Raw genomic sequence first — 21,553 nt, forward strand, 5'->3', positions numbered from 1 at the left:
CAAAGAATATCTTCGTTTTTTTTTTTTTTGGAGGGGCAAAATTATTTAGTTAAGAAACTGTTTAGCACTTTATTTTCGAAAAAGTCTTGTACATTCTAAAAGTCCAGTGATTTACAAATGTTGTGCGATTCGGTTCGAATGAACGGTTCGAAAGAACGACTCGTTCACGATTCGAACATCGCTAGTGGATGGTGCGGCAGGAGCAGCAAAGAGAGCGCAGTCTCCGGGAGGGCTTCGGCAGACCGTTAGGCTGTTCACATCGTCTTCAGACATGGCAAAGGAAGGGACTGAGATTGCTGAAGAGACCGAGCAAATGATGGAGCCGGATAATCCCGTTTGTGCGGTTGTAGATTCAAAAGAAATGCGGGCTGTGGTGCTGACGGGCTTTGGTGGTATAAACAAACTCAAAGTCACCAAGAAACCAATGCCAGAGCCTCAAGGAGGAGAAGTCAAAATTCGCGTGAAAGCATGGTAAATATTTCATCTTAAATAGTCTTTTTCAACATGCGTAATGACTATGATGTGGCACATCTGAGACTTCGCGCGACTGGCAGCAGCAGCAACATGTTGCCGCAAGAAGAACAGGTGTCTTCAGAATATCCATATCAGTCATTTTATTTAGGGTTCAAAACCGTTCATGATATGAATGTTGGTGGTTCGATGCTTCATCAGAAAAAAGAATCCGTATCTGTATTGTTGATTCCTCTGCGGAGCTCAGCATACACTGCAGAGATTTCAAACCATATGCTGTGAAAGGATATACCTTTTTAATGTTTACTTATGACTATTAAATTATTGAAACAAAACATTTAACAGTTCTGTGTCACATTTAGGAATAATATCCGCTAGCAGATCCTCATGTAGTTGGTTCTTGATGTGCTTGACTGCTCTTGGGACATTTAAACTTTAGTAATGTCGCGTAAATACGCGAATAACGCCTATTATATATAATTGTTATTGTGTATTGTGAACTTGATCAAATTTGGAGTATTTCAGAATACTTTCTGATTTATGATTGAAATGAACTAGAATGAAGTATTAGCTAAATTATCTTGACGTCAACATTTAATTTTACAGTGGGCTGAACTTTCTTGATCTAATGGTGCGTCAAGGAAATATTGATAATCCTCCAAAAACGCCTCTTGTGCCTGGATTTGAGTGTTCTGGGATTGTAGAGTCTGTGGGAGAAAACACCAAAGGCTTTGAGGTATGCGCAGAAATGTTTTTAATGCTGATGTGTTGGTTGTGTACTTATTCAGGAAGCGGTTAGTACTTTTCTAAGCTTTCATAAAAATGTTCAACTGGGAAAAAAATGTCCTGGTTTTATATGCTTCCGAAATCAGTCCTTTCAGTCTGGTACTGAGTTTGCTTTATAGAGCTTAAAGAAATAGTTCACCCATATATGACATTTTCCATCCAAGATATAGACGAGTTTCTTCATTGGGTCACTTGCTCACCAGTTTATCTATTGCAGTGAATGGGTGCCGTCAGAATGAGACCTGATAAAAACATCACAATAATGCACAAGTAATCCACACGACTCCAGACCACCAGTAAACGCCTTGTAAAGCTTGTTTTTTTTAGAAACAAATCCAGTGTTTTAACTATAAACTATTGCTTCTGGCCAAAATAATTGAGGCCATAATCCATTAAAAAACATTCCTCCAGTGAAAATGGAAAAAGTCCATCGCCTGTTGTCCTCTCACATCATATTTGTTTAGAACTGTTTTGGACGGTTTATGCTTATAAACGGTGCTTGATCTTTGCATACTTCTACCCTCACTTTATCAGACGATGCAACCTTTTCTCTGGACAAAGCAATATAATAGATAGAGGATGTATGTATTTTAGCTGGAAGCAAGGTTTGGAATTAAAAATGTTTTAATGATGAATTTGTTTATTACAAACACACAGCTTTTCACTTCACAAGATGATAATTGATGAGCTGGAGTCGTGTGGATTACTTGCAATGTTTTTAGCAGCAGGTTGGACTCTCATTCTGACGGTACCCATTCACTGCAGAGGATCCATCGGTGAGCAAGTGACGCAATGCTACATTTCTCCAAATCGATGAAAAAATAAACTCATCTGCATCTTGGATGGCCTGAGGTTGAGTAAATTGTAAGCATATTCTGGATGAACTGTTCCTTTAAGGACATGTTTTGCCTCATTTCAGATAGGTGACAGAGTGATGGCCTTTGTAAACTACAGTGCTTGGGCAGAGGTGGTGTGCACACCGTTGGATTTCGTGCATAAGATCCCAGACGACATGACATTCCCAGAGGCGGCTGCCTTCTCTATGAACTTTGTGGCTGCCTACATGATGCTGTTTGAAGTGGCCAATCTCCGGGAGGGGATGTCTGTATTAGTTCACTCCGCAGGAGGTGCGGTGGTAAGTCTGTAGCTTTGAGGGAAAGGTTTAGTAAAGAAACTTTGATGTCGCAGATATTAAAGTTGTGTTTATTTTAGCTTATAGAAAAATGGGGATTTGGACACAAACATATAATCTGATCCCATACTGATATTCAGATTTCCAAGCTTAACAATATGGCTTTTGGTGGAATATGATCAAAATGAGTTCAAAACTGGAAACTGGTGAACACATTTTGTTCCGTTTCTTCTCTTTTTCCATATTAGGGTCAAGCAGTCGCTCAACTTTGTTCCACTGTCCCAAATGTCACTGTGTTTGGGACCGCCTCACCCTTCAAGCACGAAGCCATAAAGCATTCAGTCACTCATCTGTTTGACAGAAACATCGACTACGTTCCGGAAGTTAAGAAGTAAGCACAAACACTGTTGTTGTTGTCACGCGAAAGTAAATGAGCATAGAGAAGCGGGATTGGTTAGATGATGAGAATATAAAAATGAGTCATACTGGGAGGCCAGTGCAAGTCTGAGATTCAGACGTCACCAGTACTTCCTCTAGACCTGCGTGGCTCCAGTCCCCATGGCAACACCCAGCAGATGGGAAAGTAGTGTGTTGTAGTATGGGGAGGGGCAAATGTACGTCCTTCTGATCAACCACACAAAGCCAGAAAATGTGCAGCAACTGACTCATTCAGAGCCAACCGCAACAAATATGAGAAAACATTATTTTGTAGGAGATTAAAGGGCTGGTGTCTAAAAATTCCTATGGTGAATCTCATTTGTGTAGCATCTTTTGATATATTATTTTTGGTTACACTGTATTTTAAGGTGTCCTTGTTACAGTGATACATTTAAGTATATTAATTAACTACATGTACTTACTCTATGGTTGGGGTCAGGATTAGGGTTTGTGTCAGGGTTACTTGAATGTAATTATGCTTAATTTATTGCTGTTGTTATAATAGTAGGTACCTGTAACGTGTAACAAGGACACCTTAAAATTGTTACCCGTTACCTTATTTTTTTACTGGTTTCCTTTACAAAAATACATGAATAAATAGATAGATAAATAAATAAGAAGTATTGTAGCAAGATATTGGTGGAGTAATGCTAAAAATACTACGGTAATTCTAAAATACAAAACAACAACATAATATTATCTTGGTTTATGCCTAGAGTGATAGTACTTGATGCTTCTTGTTAGTTTGATTCTAACAAAAAAATAAAATTAAATAAATAAATAAAAAAATGTCTAAAAATTCCTATGGTGGATTTGTAAAGCATCTTTTTATCACCCAACATTTTGGTGCACGTTTATGTTTGAACAAAGCCAGAAGATGTGCAGCAACTGACTCATTCAAAACCAGCTGGAAGAAATTTGAGAAAACATCATTTTGCAGACGATTGAAGGGCTATTTTCTAACAATTCCCCTGGATATCATTTGTAAAGCATATTTTGTCTGTTTTTATTGGTTTCCCTTACAAAAAATGTCTTCTAGCAAGACTATGGTGCAGAAATGGTACAAATATCATGGTAATTCTAAAATGAAAACAACAACTACAGCATGATATTATCTTCGTTTATGTCTAAAATGATAGTACTTGGTACTTTTTGTTAGTGTTATTCTAACAAAATATATATTTAATTGAAGTGATTTGATCTTAATGCATGTTTATGTTTAGACAAAGCCATAAAATATGCAGCAAATAAAAAAAAGTATAGCAAGACCATGGAGCACAAATGGTAAAAAATACCCTGGTAATTCTAAAATACAAAACAAATACAACATGGTATTACCTTGGTTTAGGTCTACAATGGTAGTACTTGCTGTTTTTTTTTTAGAATATATGTGATATGTGTTTTTAAGTGATTTAATCTTGCTGCATGTTCATGTTCAAACAAAGCCAGGAAATGTGTAGCATGACCATGGTGCAGAAATGGTAAAAAATACAACTGTAATTTTAGAATTTAGTAATGGTAATTGTAGTACAATGGTAGTAGTTCTAGAATACATGTCAGTGTATTATGGTAGCATTTTATGCTTTTTGTTAGTTTTATTCTAACAAAATAAATATTTGAATGAAGTGATTTGCTCTTGGTGTATATTTATGTTAGAACAAAGCCAGAAAATGTGCAGGAACTGACTATTATTCTGTAGAAGATTCCATATGGTGGATCTCATTTGTATATTATTATTTGTATATTATAGCATATTTGTCCATTATTATTGGTTTCCTTTACAAGCAAGAACATTGTGCAGTGATGGTAAAAATACCTTGGTAATTCTAAAAATACAAAACAACAACATATTACTACCTTGGTTTAAAACTATGGTAGTACTTGGCACTTTTTGTTAGTTTTATTCTATCAAAATATGTTTTATTGAAGGGATTTGATCTTGGTGCACGTTTATGTTCAAACTAATTCACGTAAATTGAGTATGAGAGAGGAGATTAGGACTCTTTTCATCTCTGTGGTTCCACATTCCTCTCAGGATCAGGGGCAAAGCAAAATTAAATTGGTCTCAAGTTGGTCTCTCTTCCACAATAGGCAGGACCCCAGGCCTCCTAATGGTTAAGCCTTGCAGGCGGTCCAAGAACCATGAAGTCAGGAATGCATTAGAGCCCATGTTTCTAAAGACATACCTCTCATTCCTTAGCAGCTGAGACGCTGAAAAATATTCAATATTAGGGCAATATTAATATTCCAAATTTTCAGAGGCCCCAATTTAAGCAAGCTACCAGTGCTTAGAGCAGCAATATGGTTAATGTCTTCTAGCAAGACTATGGTGCAGAAATGGTACAAATATCATGGTAATTCTAAAATGAAAAACAACAACTACAGCATGATATTATCTTCGTTTATGTCTAAAATGATAGTACTTGGTACTTTTTGTTAGTGTTATTCTAACAAAATATATATTTAATTGAAGTGATTTGATCTTAATGCATGTTTATGTTTAGACAAAGCCATAAAATATGCAGCAAATAAAAAAAAGTATAGCAAGACCATGGAGCACAAATGGTAAAAAATACCCTGGTAATTCTAAAATACAAAACAAATACAACATGGTATTACCTTGGTTTAGGTCTACAATGGTAGTACTTGCTGTTTTTTTTTTAGAATATATGTGATATGTGTTTTTAAGTGATTTAATCTTGCTGCATGTTCATGTTCAAACAAAGCCAGGAAATGTGTAGCATGACCATGGTGCAGAAATGGTAAAAAATACAACTGTAATTTTAGAATTTAGTAATGGTAATTGTAGTACAATGGTAGTAGTTCTAGAATACATGTCAGTGTATTATGGTAGCATTTTATGCTTTTTGTTAGTTTTATTCTAACAAAATAAATATTTGAATGAAGTGATTTGCTCTTGGTGTATATTTATGTTAGAACAAAGCCAGAAAATGTGCAGGAACTGACTATTATTCTGTAGAAGATTCCATATGGTGGATCTCATTTGTATATTATTATTTGTATATTATAGCATATTTGTCCATTATTATTGGTTTCCTTTACAAGCAAGAACATTGTGCAGTGATGGTAAAAATACCTTGGTAATTCTAAAAATACAAAACAACAACATATTACTACCTTGGTTTAAAACTATGGTAGTACTTGGCACTTTTTGTTAGTTTTATTCTATCAAAATATGTTTTATTGAAGGGATTTGATCTTGGTGCACGTTTATGTTCAAACTAATTCACGTAAATTGAGTATGAGAGAGGAGATTAGGACTCTTTTCATCTCTGTGGTTCCACATTCCTCTCAGGATCAGGGGCAAAGCAAAATTAAATTGGTCTCAAGTTGGTCTCTCTTCCACAATAGGCAGGACCCCAGGCCTCCTAATGGTTAAGCCTTGCAGGCGGTCCAAGAACCATGAAGTCAGGAATGCATTAGAGCCCATGTTTCTAAAGACATACCTCTCATTCCTTAGCAGCTGAGACGCTGAAAAATATTCAATATTAGGGCAATATTAATATTCCAAATTTTCAGAGGCCCCAATTTAAGCAAGCTACCAGTGCTTAGAGCAGCAATATGGTTAATGATGTCCCTTTTCTCCTGCAGGATATCTCCAGATGGAGTAGATATTGTACTGGATAAGCAAGCTACCAGTGCTTAGAGCAGCAATATGGTTAATGATGTCTCTTTTCTCCTGCAGGATATCTCCAGATGGAGTAGATATTGTACTGGACTGTTTGTGTGGAGAGAACACAGGAAAAGGCCTAACTCTGCTCAAGCCCATGGGAACGTACATCCTGTATGGTTGGTACAAACGGATGAAGAGCATTTGCATAACACTGAAATTAATTAAACATTTCAAAATGAAAATTCTGTCATCATTAAGCAGTGTGACTTTCCATCTTCTGTGGACCACAATATGCGTTGTTTTGAAGAATGTTCTTGCAGTTCTTTTTATGAGAAACATTTAATCACTGTAAGCTGTAAAGCACCAGAAAGGACAAAAAATGTGCTATAAGCGATGTTCCCAATCCCTTGTGAAAAAGAAGTACATTTTAGCATACTGTAAAAAAGAGGACTTTTAAGGGAAGTAATGTACATTAAAGGAATGTACTTAAGTGCAAACTGAACTGTTTTTGGACACTTAACTGCATGTTATTTAAAATGAAATGACAATTTATTTTAGTTTAAATTTATATTAAATTCAATTAGTTGAAATGCAGAGTGCTTTTTTGACCCACTTAAATTGAATGCAAGTATAATATGCAGTTTCATATAGAAATATGGTTTAAGTGTACTGCTGAATGTACTGACAAACATTTATGGTAATCTGAAATATTCTAATGTCATTTTCTATTCATGTAATTTTTATTGAAACTTGTATGTCATTTATTTAAATACATTTGTAATTACACATTTGTTATGATGAAATTACAATTTACTACATTTAAAATATATTAACTTTAAATGTAATCTTGAATAGCACACTAGTTAAAATTATACTTAAATACCTTTTCACGTATTTTAGTATACTATTCAACACATCAAAATAATTATACTTGTTTAAACATGACAATAGTATATTAAAACAATTATTTAAATTGTAATTTAAAGTACATTTAATTTGACATTATTACAAATTAGACTTTAATTTGACATTATTACAAAGTGCATTTTTAAAAGCATATTTAAGTGTGTTAGGAAACATAGCGTACTCTCTTTAAGTACGCTTAAGTGACCTTATACTTCATCAATGTTATAATATCTGCAAGTACAGTATTTTAAAAATATATTTTTTAGATTTAAAGTCCCCATGAAATCAAAATTAAAGTTTTTTGGGTGTTAGTATCAATATGTTAGTCTTAAGGTTATCTGTAAAGCAGTGTGCTCCAAAACAGTGACAAAATTTGCATTTATAAGATATAAGCATTCAAAGCTTGCAGTTCGTCACTTCCGCCAAAACGGCTCAACAATTTTTTTTGACGTCACATCGTACTTCATCTTCTCATCAAATCTTCTGACCAATCAAATGCTCTCTAGAATCCGAAGCACCCGCCCCCTGCACTACAAATAGACACTGAAGCGGCTTGAGATTGGTCACTTATTCACAGTGTAGTATTTCCTGTACAGTGAATGGCTCGAAGTGCACAATGTAAGTGATAGGGAACGATTCAGACAGTGCAAATATGCTTTTGATTGGTGCAAATGAGGTGTGGTTTCACGTTGTTTCACGCGAACCGCGGCAGCGCAAACAGTCTGATCCGGACTTTGGCTCCGGTCCAGAGACGCGATCGCACGGAGCGGATCATATGCACGAGTCGGCATATATTAAAAACTTTTACAACTACACAGCCTCAGCATGATTATGACCACTATTTTGTTTTACTAAGAGTTTCATATTGAATCAAGGGGTTAATCTATTAGACTGTGACTGTCAAAAGCGGCTTTACCGAGCTCAACGGCTCTGGCCCGAGCAGATATAAACAAAACGCTATTGGCTATTTTAAAAAGGGGGCGGGGCTGCTCGATATGTCCCTCCCTCTCTTCCTGTTTCAGTTGAAATTACGTCACAACATAGAAAAATGCTGCATGTTTCAAGGCACTTCAGGGGACCTTTAAGTACACAACAAGTGGACATGACCAATGATGACAGAACGTTCATTTGTGGTAACTATTGCATCATGCAATGGATTGTAGAGAAAGAGAAAAAAATGTAGCAAGATGTCATTCCCCATGAGTAGGAAATATCCAAAAGGTTCATGTGTGACCTCTTGACCCTCATTTAAAAGCAGCCACTAGACACACAAGGTGTCACATTCTAGGTGGCCAACAGCAAATTGAGGTTAATCACATAATTCTCATAAAAGATAATGCCTGCAACTTTAATTACTTCAATTCCCTTAGCTTTCTGGCCCATTAGGGATATTTAATTAGGAGGGACACCACAGAGCAGAGATAATGTAAAATTTTGGTTTAAGAACACATTACTGCCAAATGAATGAATCAGTCAACATAATTCTGGATGGAGCTTATTAATAAGAGAGCCATTTGGCATTGCTGTAATAGTGCCATGTTTTATTGCTTCATATGCCAAGACTGTACTTTGTATCTTTTAACATTTTAAGTCCATTAAAAATGGAATGAGTAATTTCTGAGCCACTTGCATCTACAAAATTGATAATTGTTTTTAAACATGTTTTCCGATTACTCCCCATCTGCCATTGGTTAAGTTAAAGCTTGATAGACTGGTTGAACCAATAGTGTTGCATCGGGTTTGTTGGGATGCTCAAACAGTGCAGTGTTTTGAATGCTTCACAGAGACACAGTGTTACACCGTTAAATGCATTTTATGCAAGTAGTCTGCTATACTGTTATGAAGATCTCATTGATTTACATTACACGTTATCAGAATTTCATCTTACTTTTTGGCCATAAGAATGTCAGCAGCTGCACCACATTTTTGCTCAGTGTGGGCCTCTGAATAGAACTGAAGTATGAGCTCCATATTCTCCTATGTCATACTATATGAGCCATAGAAGTCTGGTGTATCAAATATGATACTCAACAAAAAGCACGTGCAAACCTTTTTTATATCATATTTAAAAAGGCTTCTGAAAAATATATACAGTATTAAAATATATCTTTGTGAACACATTTCCAGGTTCATCAAACATGGTGACAGGAGAGACAAAAAGTTTCTTCAGTTTTGCTAAATCTGTGAGTAGAGTTTGAGATCTATTTTCCATATCATCTTAAGTGTTGCACCATGACGAAGTTTTGGTGGTCAGTTTGTTAAAAACATTGCTCTTTATCTCACAGTGGTGGCAGGTTGAGAAGGTGAACCCTATCAAACTCTATGAGGAGAATAAAGTCATAGCCGGATTCTCGCTCCTGAACCTCCTCTTCAAGCAGGGAGGGTGCAACCAAGTCAAAACAGCGGTGCAAAAACTTCTTTCCCTTTACGACCAAAAGAAGATCAAGCCTGTTGTGGATTCCTTATGGGCGCTTGAGGAGGTAAGAGAAAGCGCTTTCAAAAGCAATCACATTCTTCCAACTTATGAAATATATAAACACATCGTACTCATGTACTCCACCAGTCAGATGTTTGGAATAATTACGATTTTGTAACGTTTTTGATAGGAGTGTCTTATGCTCACTTTGGCTGCATTTATTTGATCCAAAATACAATAAGAAAACTATAATGTTGTAAAATATTATTATAACTTAAAATTATAATAAATAAAAATACATTTTCTGTCGAAATATATTTTAATTTATTGCATGCTCTATTTTAGGATTCTTTTGATGAATAGACGGTACAATAGAACAGCATTTATTTGAAATATAATTTTTTGTAACATCCTTGCTGTATAAAAGTATTCAATTCTTTTCTTTCTTTCTTTTTTAAATCTTACTTACCCCAAAATTTGAAATGGTGTATCATGGTACCCACTAAAATATTAAGCAGTGAAAACAGTTTTCTACATTAATAATAACACCAAATCAGCATATTAGAATGATTTCTGAAGGATCATGTGACACTGAAGACTGGTGTAATGCTGAAAATTCAGCTTTGCATCACAGGAATAAATTACATTTTAAAATATATTCAAATTGAAAACCGTTCTTTAAATTGTAGAAGTATTTTAAAATATTACTGAGTTAAAATAAATACAGCCTTGTGAACATAAGAGACAGTAACATAAGAAATATTGCAAACTTTTGACCGGTAGTGTATCTTTACGTGCATATTTGACTTTTAGAACTGAACATCACAATTTTTACTCATTTCAATGCAAAGAAGTTAGCCAATCATAACAGAGCGTATTTACACAGAAGAAGCCTTAAAGGTGCAGTGGCGGATACAAAAATGGAAATTTCTTAGGTACAGAAAGAATAAAAATTAGTAATGTAAAACAACATTTTGGCTGTTTTTAGATCATGGAACCTCAGGAAAAGGAAATGAAAAGTAAAAAAATATATACGACAGGATCTCTATGGAATCTATAGATATATCAAAATATTCGCAAGTCTGTGAATTGCCATTCACTACCCATTTTACATTTAAATGTGATAAATTCACTACTCAATGTTGACTTTAATTTCATTGATCAATTCAACACAGTGACTCATTTTATATTTAGAGTTTGATTCTCTTTCTTTGTGCTTGGGTTGTCAAGTGTGGGTTTCTGTCATCAGTCAAGCAATAAATTTACCTCCTCTAAATCCCTGAAAATTGATTTCCCTAAAGCCCTTTGAAAGCTTGGCTTTTAAGGTTTGTAAAAGTAAGATACGTGCCAACCTCCATTCCTGCATGCAATCAGCTGCTGTCTCAGACCATCAGATGACAGATGGGCAGTCCGGCCCTGGTGCATCTTTTTGCTTTGATTACGGCTGGTTTATGTCGTTCTGCTCTTCCTACACAGCCAGACAGCCCTCCCTCTGTGAAATCCAACAGAGCAGCACAGTCTGCGGCCAAACTTGCCTGTGTTTAACAGAGCTGTGTGTGATACGCTTCATTCACATTGCAGAAGTCTCATAGAGTTGATTGATAGCACATGGAGCCATTATTGCATTATTAATGTTGAAAATGATGAATAACTCTGCGATTTCCTGTGTGGTGTGCTGACACATTTTGCTTCTTAGAATATGCAGCTGTAAATTACTTTTCCTTATATACTATACTACAATACTGTACAATACTATACTAAGTTTTAGTATAAGGAACGGACGTGTGTTGCCGTTTCCCTTTATTTTAGCCATGCTAGTGCTATAGCTCCCATGTTTCCCCTTCCATTTAATGCATTAAATTGATCAAAAGTGACAGTAAAGACTTTTAAATTGTTATTTCAATTTCAAATAAATGCTGTTCATTTGAACTTTCTGTTCATCAAAGAAACCTGAAAATGTATCATGGTTTCCACAAAAATTTTAACTGTGCACAACTGTTTTTATTGATGATAATAAGAAATGTTTCTTGAGCAACAAATCAGTATATTAGAATGATTTCTGAAGGATCATGTGACACTGAAGACTGGAGTAATGATGCTGAAAATTCAGCTTGGCCATTACAGGAATAAATTTTAAAGGGGTCATATGATGCGATTTCAATTTTACCTTTCTCTTTGGATTGTTACAAGCTCCGCTGAGGAAATACAGCAACTTCGCGCTGTGGATCGCCGGATCGGCTTTCACCGTGGACAAAGCGAAGTCCAGCCCGGGGTCGTCACATGTGGTTGCCGCAAGCCCGCCGGACGCTCCTTTGTCGAATCCGCCGGCCGCGCCTTTCTCAAGCCCACCGCCTCTGCTCACTCTAGCCGGCCTCCGCTCACTCAAGGCGTGTGTGACGCTGTTTCGTTGTGAAAGCGAAACTACTTTGTTTGGCCTTCCAAAAGAGGACGATATCCGCTTCGTCATGCCTTAGAAAACAGTATAGTACTGTATTTTTATCAAAATAAATGCAGATTTGGTGAGAATAAGAGACTTCTTTCAAAAACTTTAAACATGTCTAACTGACCCCAAACCTTTACTTATATTAAGTCATGTCACTTATTCTGGTTGCTTGTTTTTCTTGCAAAATCTGGCAACGCTGAACTGAACCATTAATAGATTAATAATTAGTTGGGCTAGTTGAAGATATTAGAAGTCAGAGTGTTGCAATCAGCCCTGTGAAAAAATAAATGATATTTAATAAACCAGTGGATCTTACATAAGAAAGAGCAAACATCAATGTAATATCACTGCTTTAATATTCAGCCTGTTTTAATGCATTTTTTTTTTTTACTTTATATGTTACAGACTTTTAGGAATAATGTGCATTTACAGCAAAACTGTCACAACCTCTCACAGTTCATATGAAATCTTGAATTGAAGCTGCCAGCTAAAGTATTAACAGGGTCCAAAATTAACACTCGGCAAAGTGCCAACTGCAAGAAAAAAAAAAAGGTTTTGGTGAGTAAATCAAATCAAGTCAGTCGCCACAGAGAAATAAAGCCTGTCTTGCTTTGGAACGAGATCGATTCACTTGCATTATTTTTATCAAATAAAAACAGGAAGGATAAGTCTTGAGTTTTAGTGATTAAATTTTCTTCACACATTTGCAGGTAGCATCTGTCATTCACGTTATAGTATAGTGCATAAAAGATAAAATAGACATACGATTTAAAATCAGAGGAAATAATACTTGAGACCGCAAAAGAACAATATCCAAAATATAAATAATAATAATAATAGTTTTGTCCCTATTTTGGGTCTTTAACTAGTGTGCTTATTGTGTTGTAAAACACTTTTGCTGCTGCTGAGGTGGAATATGGGTAAGGTTAGAAGTTTATGTGTGGGTTAAGGGTTAGGAGAAGGGTCAACAGTGTAGTTATAGATCTATGTACAGAAATGAATCACGGATGTAATTACAGCACATGCAGATATTTGGAAAATATAAATACTGTATATGTTGTTACAGTCTATTTTGGTGAAAATCTTTTTACTAAAACATATATATATATAAATTGCTTGCTTATAGAACAGTTGTATAAACTTGAACATCGACATTCACAGTTAGATTGTACTGTCGAATTAGCTTTTTTTTTTTTGACTGTGACTGAATCACAGCCAAGCACATATTCTGAACAACAATACTGTTCCTCATGTGAAATTTTGTTATGCTAGGCTGAACTCATATAATACAGTAAGCTTTAATAGCTGTCATCTGCATGACTCTCTGCGTACTGTGATTCACTCTCTCACTGAACGCTTTCACACATTTCCACCAGTGTTTCCCTGCTGCTGGTGGAGTGCAGTGTTTATATCACACTGATTGATTGCATCAGCCGAGAGCATGTGTCAGACTCTTGAATTTGTGGTTATTACTGCATTTGTTGTCTTTTTGTGTGTATAATCAAATTCAGTTCTTGTGTTTTCCTACCTGGCTTTTGGGGGGGAAATGCTGGCTGTCAGCACAAGAATGCATCATTGACAGATGTTTTTAGTGCTGTGCTGGAACCTGGAGGCAGCATCACGACTGCTCAGGAAAGACTTTTTTTATAAGAGATGACCACAGGCTTGATTAGTTTTTAGTCAGAATATCACAGGTATGGTTTTAATACAACAATATAATATAATATTATATTTCTTTCATAACACAAAAACATGGAAAAGTAACATAAGGTTATGTCCAAAATAAGTAGGCCTACCCAACACGCAGGCACCATCCAGAATTGAATCGAAACTTACAATCTGATTAAACAGAATTTAATTTTAGAACAAACAAAGTGAATTGAAATTCAAATAAATGCATATACATAAGGGTAATTAATTAGTTCAAAAAAAGTAGTAGGAAAGTTCAAATTCAAATTTGTAAGATTTTCAAATTAAAAAATTTAAATAGAGACTCTTAAATTCTCGAAAACAAATTCTTATTATATATTAAATAATTAGGACTCATTTTGGGCTCTTGCCTTGTCACTGTTTAATTGCATACAGAATCATTCATTACAGCACACATCACTTAAGATGTATTAAAAAGTTGTTTGTAGTTTTGAGCTTGTTATGTGAGTATGGGGAAATAGTCGTGTTCTTCTAAATGCTAATTCTAAACATTCGAGAGCTCATTATGCAGGACACACATGTAATTCTGTTTGTCAGCTGTGATCTTTTGGAGAGACTTCAAAGCAGCGTACGGGTAACATTAGCATGTCCAGCTGGTGCAGATGCAGAGAATGTTGATTTGTGCAAGGCATGCAACTCTGACATCATATTTCATAAAATATTGATGCTCACACCATTGAACTGTAAGCCTTAAACTTGGAAAGAAAATCTTTTTCTGACAAATTAAATTTTTTCCCCTAACTATGGAAGCCCATTTCCGCCACTGAATAAAAAATTATGTCCTGCGTACGCTGCTTTTCTCACACTTCTGACTTTTTTTTCTCAGAATTATGAGATATAAACTCGGGGGAAAAGACTGATATGTTCTCAGAATTGTGAGTTTGTGTCTCACAATTCTGACTTAATGACTCGCAATTGCATGAGAAATAAAGTCATAATCGTGAGGTATAAACTTGCAATTCTGAAAACATAGTCTTTTGGACTGATTTCAATACTTTCTCACCAATGGATCTTCTGTGGTGAATGGGTGCCGTCAGTCCAAACTGCTGCTAAAAATATCACAATAATCCGCAACCAGTGCTTGTTTGTAAAAGGACTTTATAATTTGCAATTGCGAGTTTATATCTCACAATTGACCCTTCACAAAGACCTGCCCCCCTTCGTAACTGTTGCTATGTCCGACATGCCATGGCACTCTCAATGCAACACATCAGTGAAAAATACATCGCAGAGCAAAGAGGAAACTGACAACGCACTGACAGACAAGACAGAGCTGATTACTTTATGTATAAAATAAAGTTTCAGCTTTCAAATTTGGTCATTTTTTAAAAGAAATTCAAACAATAAATATCGTTTCGTGGCTCTTTAATGTGTCGTGACAAATCGCTGCAGCACCTCAGTTCAAGCAGCATGTAAACCGATCATCTCTTCCTCTTTACTAGTTATAGGACGAAATAAACACGAGTGAACATTAGGCATATGACGGTATCAAATTTTCATGTTGTGATTAATTGCTAATGCTTTTATCACGATATACGGTATTATCACGGTATTGAAATTTAGTTGCAAAAAAGTGCTGTCATAATACAGTATAACAGGTTTAATAACTTTTTTCTTATAACAAAAATAACTGAACATTTACATACAATAAAGTAATACACAACATATGTACTGTATAAAGTAAAATAATTCACAAATTAAAGTGTAAAAGAATTATAAAGACCAATAAGTAACACTTTACAATAAGATCTCATTAGTTAACCTTAGTTAATGCATTAACATTAATAAAGAGTAATAGCTACATTTGCTACAGAAGTTATTAATCTTTGTTTAAAAAAATACAACTGTTAGTTCATTAAATAACAGTTGCAACATTTGATTTTAACAACATGTTATTAAATATTGAAATTACATAAGATTAATGAATGTTTAGAAGAATTTCATTGGCAGTTTATGTTAACTAATGAATTAACTATTGTTAATTAATAGAGCCTTAATGTAAAGTGTGACCAAACAATAAAGAATCAAAACATTTTCAAACAATATCTAGGGCATGTTGTAATCCTGATTAAAATGTAAAAAAGTTTGAAAATAAATAGCATATTAAGTCTAAATATTTATGTATTTGGCACGTTGATTAACACCATTGCGAATACAAAAATTTAAATCATTTAAACACATTTCAGAAACCGAAAAGCAGCTGCTTTGTTTCCGGGGTTTCCGGGGTAACGGCTGCATTTCTGCTGTTCAGCGCCATCTGCTGTCAGAGAGTGAATGTGCGCCTTTATCCAGAGCGCCTCTTACGCGTTCCGCCATAAGCTTCTCATCCGTGCTTGTTTACATCAGAGTGCGCATGCGTCTTTGACACAGCATACTATACAGAGGTGTTGTACATTGTGACCAGTTGATCGGAAAAATATTCTTAAAATGCATTCCAAAAATCTAAATAATTAGTAATAAAAAATTATTCATGGTATTTTGAAGTGCCCATGATAACAATATCATGCATATTCATTACCGTGATATAGCGCATTACCGAATACCGGCACATGTCTAGTGAACATCTCGTTTCAGCTGCCGAAAGTTGTCAGTTCACACCATTTTTCAAGTTCAAGTCCACCGATGTTAATCTGCTCTCCTGACTGGTTTGTTTGTCGGACAAAAATGGCAAATTTGGCGTTATGATTGGTCAGATCGCCTGTCAATCAAAACTCCCTGCAAAGGGTCAATTCTGAGAAAAAAGTCTGAATTGTGAAAAAAAAAGGTGCAATTACCTTTTATTTGTTTTTTAGTGGTGGAAACATGCTTCCATACCTAACCTTTAAATGTGATTGAAAGGTTTTTTTTTTCTTTTGTATTTCTGAACCATCACATTATAACACATAATATTGTTCTCTTGACCTACTAGTCAAAAATTGTATTGAAAACTGTCTATCTGAGCTGTCTATCTAGGCATCATAGAGGCACCCACAGACATCAAGTCTGTTCCAAACAGTGGACAGCAAGATTATGATTGCGATGAGATCAATTAAGAAATTTATGTAATGGAAAATGTGAGAAAAATATTGGTTGTAAGTTAGTTCAATTTAATTATATGTAAAGTCTAGTTAAAAGTATTTTATCCAATATTTGTGTGCTTTTTTTGAGGTTTCATTTCATTTTAGATGCTGTTAAGCTGCCTATATGTAGGAGAAAACAGCGAGGCAGCTCGCTAGGTTTTGAAACAGTGCTATACTTTCAAAAAATAAAAGCAGGAAAGAATCTTTAAATTGTGTTAATTCATTCTACATTATTTTGTGTACATTAATTCAGTTAGTGAACAGATAAAATGCTGATAAACAGCTTAAAGCAAGCTGGTTAGGCTGGTCTGTTACACTGTTAAAAATAAAGGTTCTTTATTGGCATCTATGGTTCATGAAAACATTTGACATCCATGGAACCTTCCCATTGCACAAAAGGTTCCTTAAAGTGAAAAAAAAAGTTCTTTAGAATTAAAAAAAATGGTTCTTTTAAAAACTGTTCTCTAAAAGGTTCTTTGGGAAACCAAAAATTGTTCTTCCATGGCATCACTGTGAAAACCTCCTTTTTGTAACCTTTATTTTTAAGAGTGTATGTTGATTGTATGGCGCTTTTCCACTGCATGGTACGGCACGGTACGGTTCACTTTTGGGGGGTTTTCCACTAGGTACAGTACCTGGTACCTGGTACTTTTTTTAGTACCACTTCGGTTGAGTTTCCAAGTGAACCGTACCGTTAGCTGAAAACGTTTTTCAGAAGTCGTGGCAATAGAGGCGGCGCAACTATAAAGACATGTGAATAATCCCGCCCAATCTAAAGCGGTACTGAACTGCAGTGGAAACGCAAACCGAGCCGTGCCGTGCCGTACCGTACTGAGCCGTGCCGAGCCAAGTCGTACCACGCAGTGGAAAAGCGCCATTAGAGGGATTTTGGGCACTTTTGAGACCAGCTGGATGACCACCCAAACTAGCTAAACACTAGGTTAGCCATAGTGGGTGACCAGATGGAATAGTTCACCCAAAAATGAAAATTTGCCGAAAATGTACTCTCCCTCAAACCATTCAAGATGTAAATGAGTTTGTTTCTTTATCAGAACAGATTAGGAGAAATTTAGCATTTCATTACTTTTTCACTAATGGATCCTCTCAGTGAATGGGTGCCGTCAGAATGAGAGTCCAAACTGCTGATAAAAACATGACAATAATCTGCAACCACTGCTTGTTTGTAAGAAACAAAACCATCATTAACTTTTTTTTTTTTACCTTAAAACTAGGGATGCTCTGATCGATCGGCCGGAGATCGGTATCGGCCAATAATCACATTTTATGACTCGATCGGTACTCACTAACTTGGCCGATCTCACGAACCGATCGCAATTTGATGATGTTAACGCGTGACGACGTACATGATGCGTGGGGATGTAAATGATTTGGCGCCGCAGTCATCTCATCGCTGGTGTTGAAATGCTATGACGTTTCGAGAAACAATGAAAAATTTGCTATTTGTCGTGTATGTTTTGCATGATGATATGATGAATAGATGGTTCATTTTTAACAGCAGATTCAGTTACGTTAGAGCTGATCTGCGCCTCACTGCACGCATCTGCGGCGCGTTACGGCTCCACGGGAACCGGAGCTGATCGCGGCCGCTCTAGTCAGTGCTTGTGTTTATCAGCCAGCCGCGGCGCGTTTCTGAAGCGACTCTCCGCGTTGCTTCGCTAAAAATAGTCTTTTGTGAGGTGTCACAGCGTGAAGGACGGAATTGTCACCGTTTCGGTCACTGCAACTTCCCTATCAGGCGAACGAACACACACACACACACACACACAAAATTGTCTGGCTCATGAAAAAAATGTAGTTAATATTTGCAACATTTATGATTTATTTTATCCATCTGCGACCCACCCGCAAATAATCAGATGCATTTTTTATTACCCGACCCGCGGATTATCCGCAGCGCCCGTGGATATAGGAAAAGCAAAATAAGTTTGCTGCGTAAATCAGACGGACTTACTGAAAATGCAAATTCATTCTCTGCCAGCAGGAGGTGCTTTAAAGCGGGAGAAACAGGTTTCCCCAGTAACGGCTGTACACAAAGCAGCGCTGAGCTCACAAACGCTGCTTTATCAGGCATATAACATGCAAGATGAAATGAAAATGACATCGAATATTTTCTAAAGATAGTCTTCCTTCAGAAATACAGTGATATAAAAACACCCGCACCTCGTTTTGATTTTTAAATGTGCAGTACCTGCTCATGTTTATTCAATGAAGCCTTTTGGAAAATCAGTCAGTTTTGATATTGTGGCGAGTGCCACAAATAAATAAATGTATGGGAAACACATCCCACAGCACAACCACTTGAGCCCAACTTCAGTCTACTCATCACCTTAACTTTAACTGCGTTTGTAGCCGGCGCCATAGCCAGACTGATAAACAAACACAGACCAGAAGTTAACTTCGGGCCAGGTGCGCGCACCCGATGAAACCGTCTATAATAAAGCTTGAAGCATCAGAATCGGCATCGGTATCGGCCGATCACCATGACAAGAAATCGGTACTCAGTATCGGCTGCAAAAATCCTGATCGGAGCATCCCTACTTAAAACTTTTAGTTTTCACTTGTAAATGGTATTTGTTTTCCGCATATTTCTCTACTGATTCAGACGAGATTACTTTTTCACTGGAGAAATCAATAATATGGTATAGAGAACTCGTATTTAGCTGATTTGAAGTTAAAGGGATAGTTCGCCCAAAAGTGAAAATTCTGTCAACATTTATTCACTGTTATGTTATTCCAAACCTGTATGAATTTTTCTTCTGTATTACACAAAAGAAGATATTTTGTTGAATTTGGGCTACCAAACATGTGGCCATTTGCTTCCATAGTAGTCCCCCCCCCCCCACATTGATGTTTTTATCAGCTGTTCGGATTCTGACAGCACCCATTCACTGCAAAGCATTCATTGGTGAGCGAGTGATGTAATGCTAAATTTCTCCAAACCGATGAACAAACAATCTTGGATGGCATGAGGGTGAGTACATTTTCAGCAAATTTTCATTTTTGAGTGAACTATTTCTTTAAACCAGTTTATGCTTTTGTAATCTTTATTTATACAAAGAACATTATGTTGTCATGAATTATTGACTTACCTTGGCTTCCATTCTGTCGCCACAGGTCTTCTCTCTCAACAGTACTCTTGCAACAAAACGACAAGAGCCTTTGGGTTTATTGAAAATGTTCTCTGTTGAATTATAGCACTTTGCTCAAGCTTTTACTGCATGTCCTGTGCTTTAGGCAGTACAGATGGCCGCTTTAAGGCTCGAGATGGGTGATTGTAGAGCAGTTAGATCCTTGTCAGCCAGTGTCAGGTGATTAGATACAACACAAAAGACACAACATGTGTGGCTCTAATCACAGACTGACACTTCCCACTTGATAATGAGAGAAAGAGAGAATGATGGAAGGAGACAAAACGAATGAAAAGAAGCGGTGGGAATGAAAATGAGGGAGGAGGAGGAGAAGGGAAAGAAACAGCATTGTAATGAGAAAAGGAGAAGAATAGAGAGGCAACAAATAAGTGACCTGAGGATGAGCACAGATGGCAAACCAGGAGCATCATACACCTATTTTTTTTTTTTTGGACCTGTGGCAGTTCATTTTATGGAAGGCAGCAGCTTTGGCATTTTTTACATTTAAAATCCATTGGCTGTAAAAATCTGAGGGGGCACGTGTCCACAGTTTGAATGGGCCTGATGCTTGTTCGGCAGACAGTAATGTTGTCAGCGCGCAGCAGGAGGGACCAGAATCTCATTATGTGTTTACAGTTCAAGCTGCTGGCTCCCCTTCGGCATGATATGAAGATGGCTTTCCTGATGTGAAATCGAACATTAAAAACGTTCAGAGCTCTTACCTGGCCGATATTCAATTTTTATTGATTTTTTTCGAACAAATTATACAGCTGACAAGGCCCTGATATTTGTGCCTGTGTTTCATCTGAATTTCATGTTTATTTAAATCTCCTGAGATAATGATATCAGATGATTTCTCTATTCATCAAGATTTATATGGTTGAATATGCACCCCAAAATTAAAAGAAAAAAAGAGATAAATTTATAATATAAAAAGTAGGGCTGCCATTCGATAAAAATTTGTAATCTAAATAATTACATGATGTTTCGATGAATTAATCTAATTAATCGCAATTAATCGCAAAATAAATTTGTGAAAATACCCACAAAACATTTTTTAAAGCTATTTTTGTGTTAAATTAGAAAGTATCAAGTAGACATTACAAATTGTAGGTTTAGAAATATTTATTTGATTCAACAAAAAATTTATTACACAAACATTTAGGCTACAACGGCCTAACAATCTATGGAACATAAAAGAAGATAATTTGAGAAACATCTCAGTATTGTTCAAGACGACTCGTTCTTCCCGAGTCACATTAAAGATTTGTTCAAAACGAACGAATCAACACTACATTACAGCTCGTACCTGCTAAAAACATCTGTTTTGGTTCTTATTATCTTGTTTAACGCGCTGAAATAATGCGTTTTAAACCATATGAGTTTAAACTTCTGATATACGGTTTTCT

At 36.1% G+C, this 21,553-nt stretch overlaps 1 protein-coding gene across 1 annotated transcript in view; it reads left to right on the plus strand.

The window, feature by feature from the left end:
• Positions 1-178: 178 nt before the first annotated feature.
• The window catches only part of LOC107727106 (synaptic vesicle membrane protein VAT-1 homolog-like), a 47,017-nt gene continuing 25,642 nt past the window's right edge, over positions 179-21,553 (plus strand). The window contains exons 1-7 of the mRNA XM_016536886.1: positions 179-471; positions 1,078-1,207; positions 2,177-2,392; positions 2,638-2,780; positions 6,534-6,637; positions 9,495-9,550; positions 9,653-9,847. Coding sequence (XP_016392372.1) covers positions 272-471; positions 1,078-1,207; positions 2,177-2,392; positions 2,638-2,780; positions 6,534-6,637; positions 9,495-9,550; positions 9,653-9,847 — 1,044 coding nt within the window. The 5' untranslated portion in view covers positions 179-271. The remainder of the gene's footprint in view (positions 472-1,077; positions 1,208-2,176; positions 2,393-2,637; positions 2,781-6,533; positions 6,638-9,494; positions 9,551-9,652; positions 9,848-21,553) is intronic.

Source organism: Sinocyclocheilus rhinocerous, unplaced genomic scaffold (genome assembly GCF_001515625.1).
Source record: "Sinocyclocheilus rhinocerous isolate Xijiao unplaced genomic scaffold, SAMN03320098_v1.1 scaffold35, whole genome shotgun sequence".
NCBI lineage: Eukaryota > Metazoa > Chordata > Actinopteri > Cypriniformes > Cyprinidae > Sinocyclocheilus > Sinocyclocheilus rhinocerous.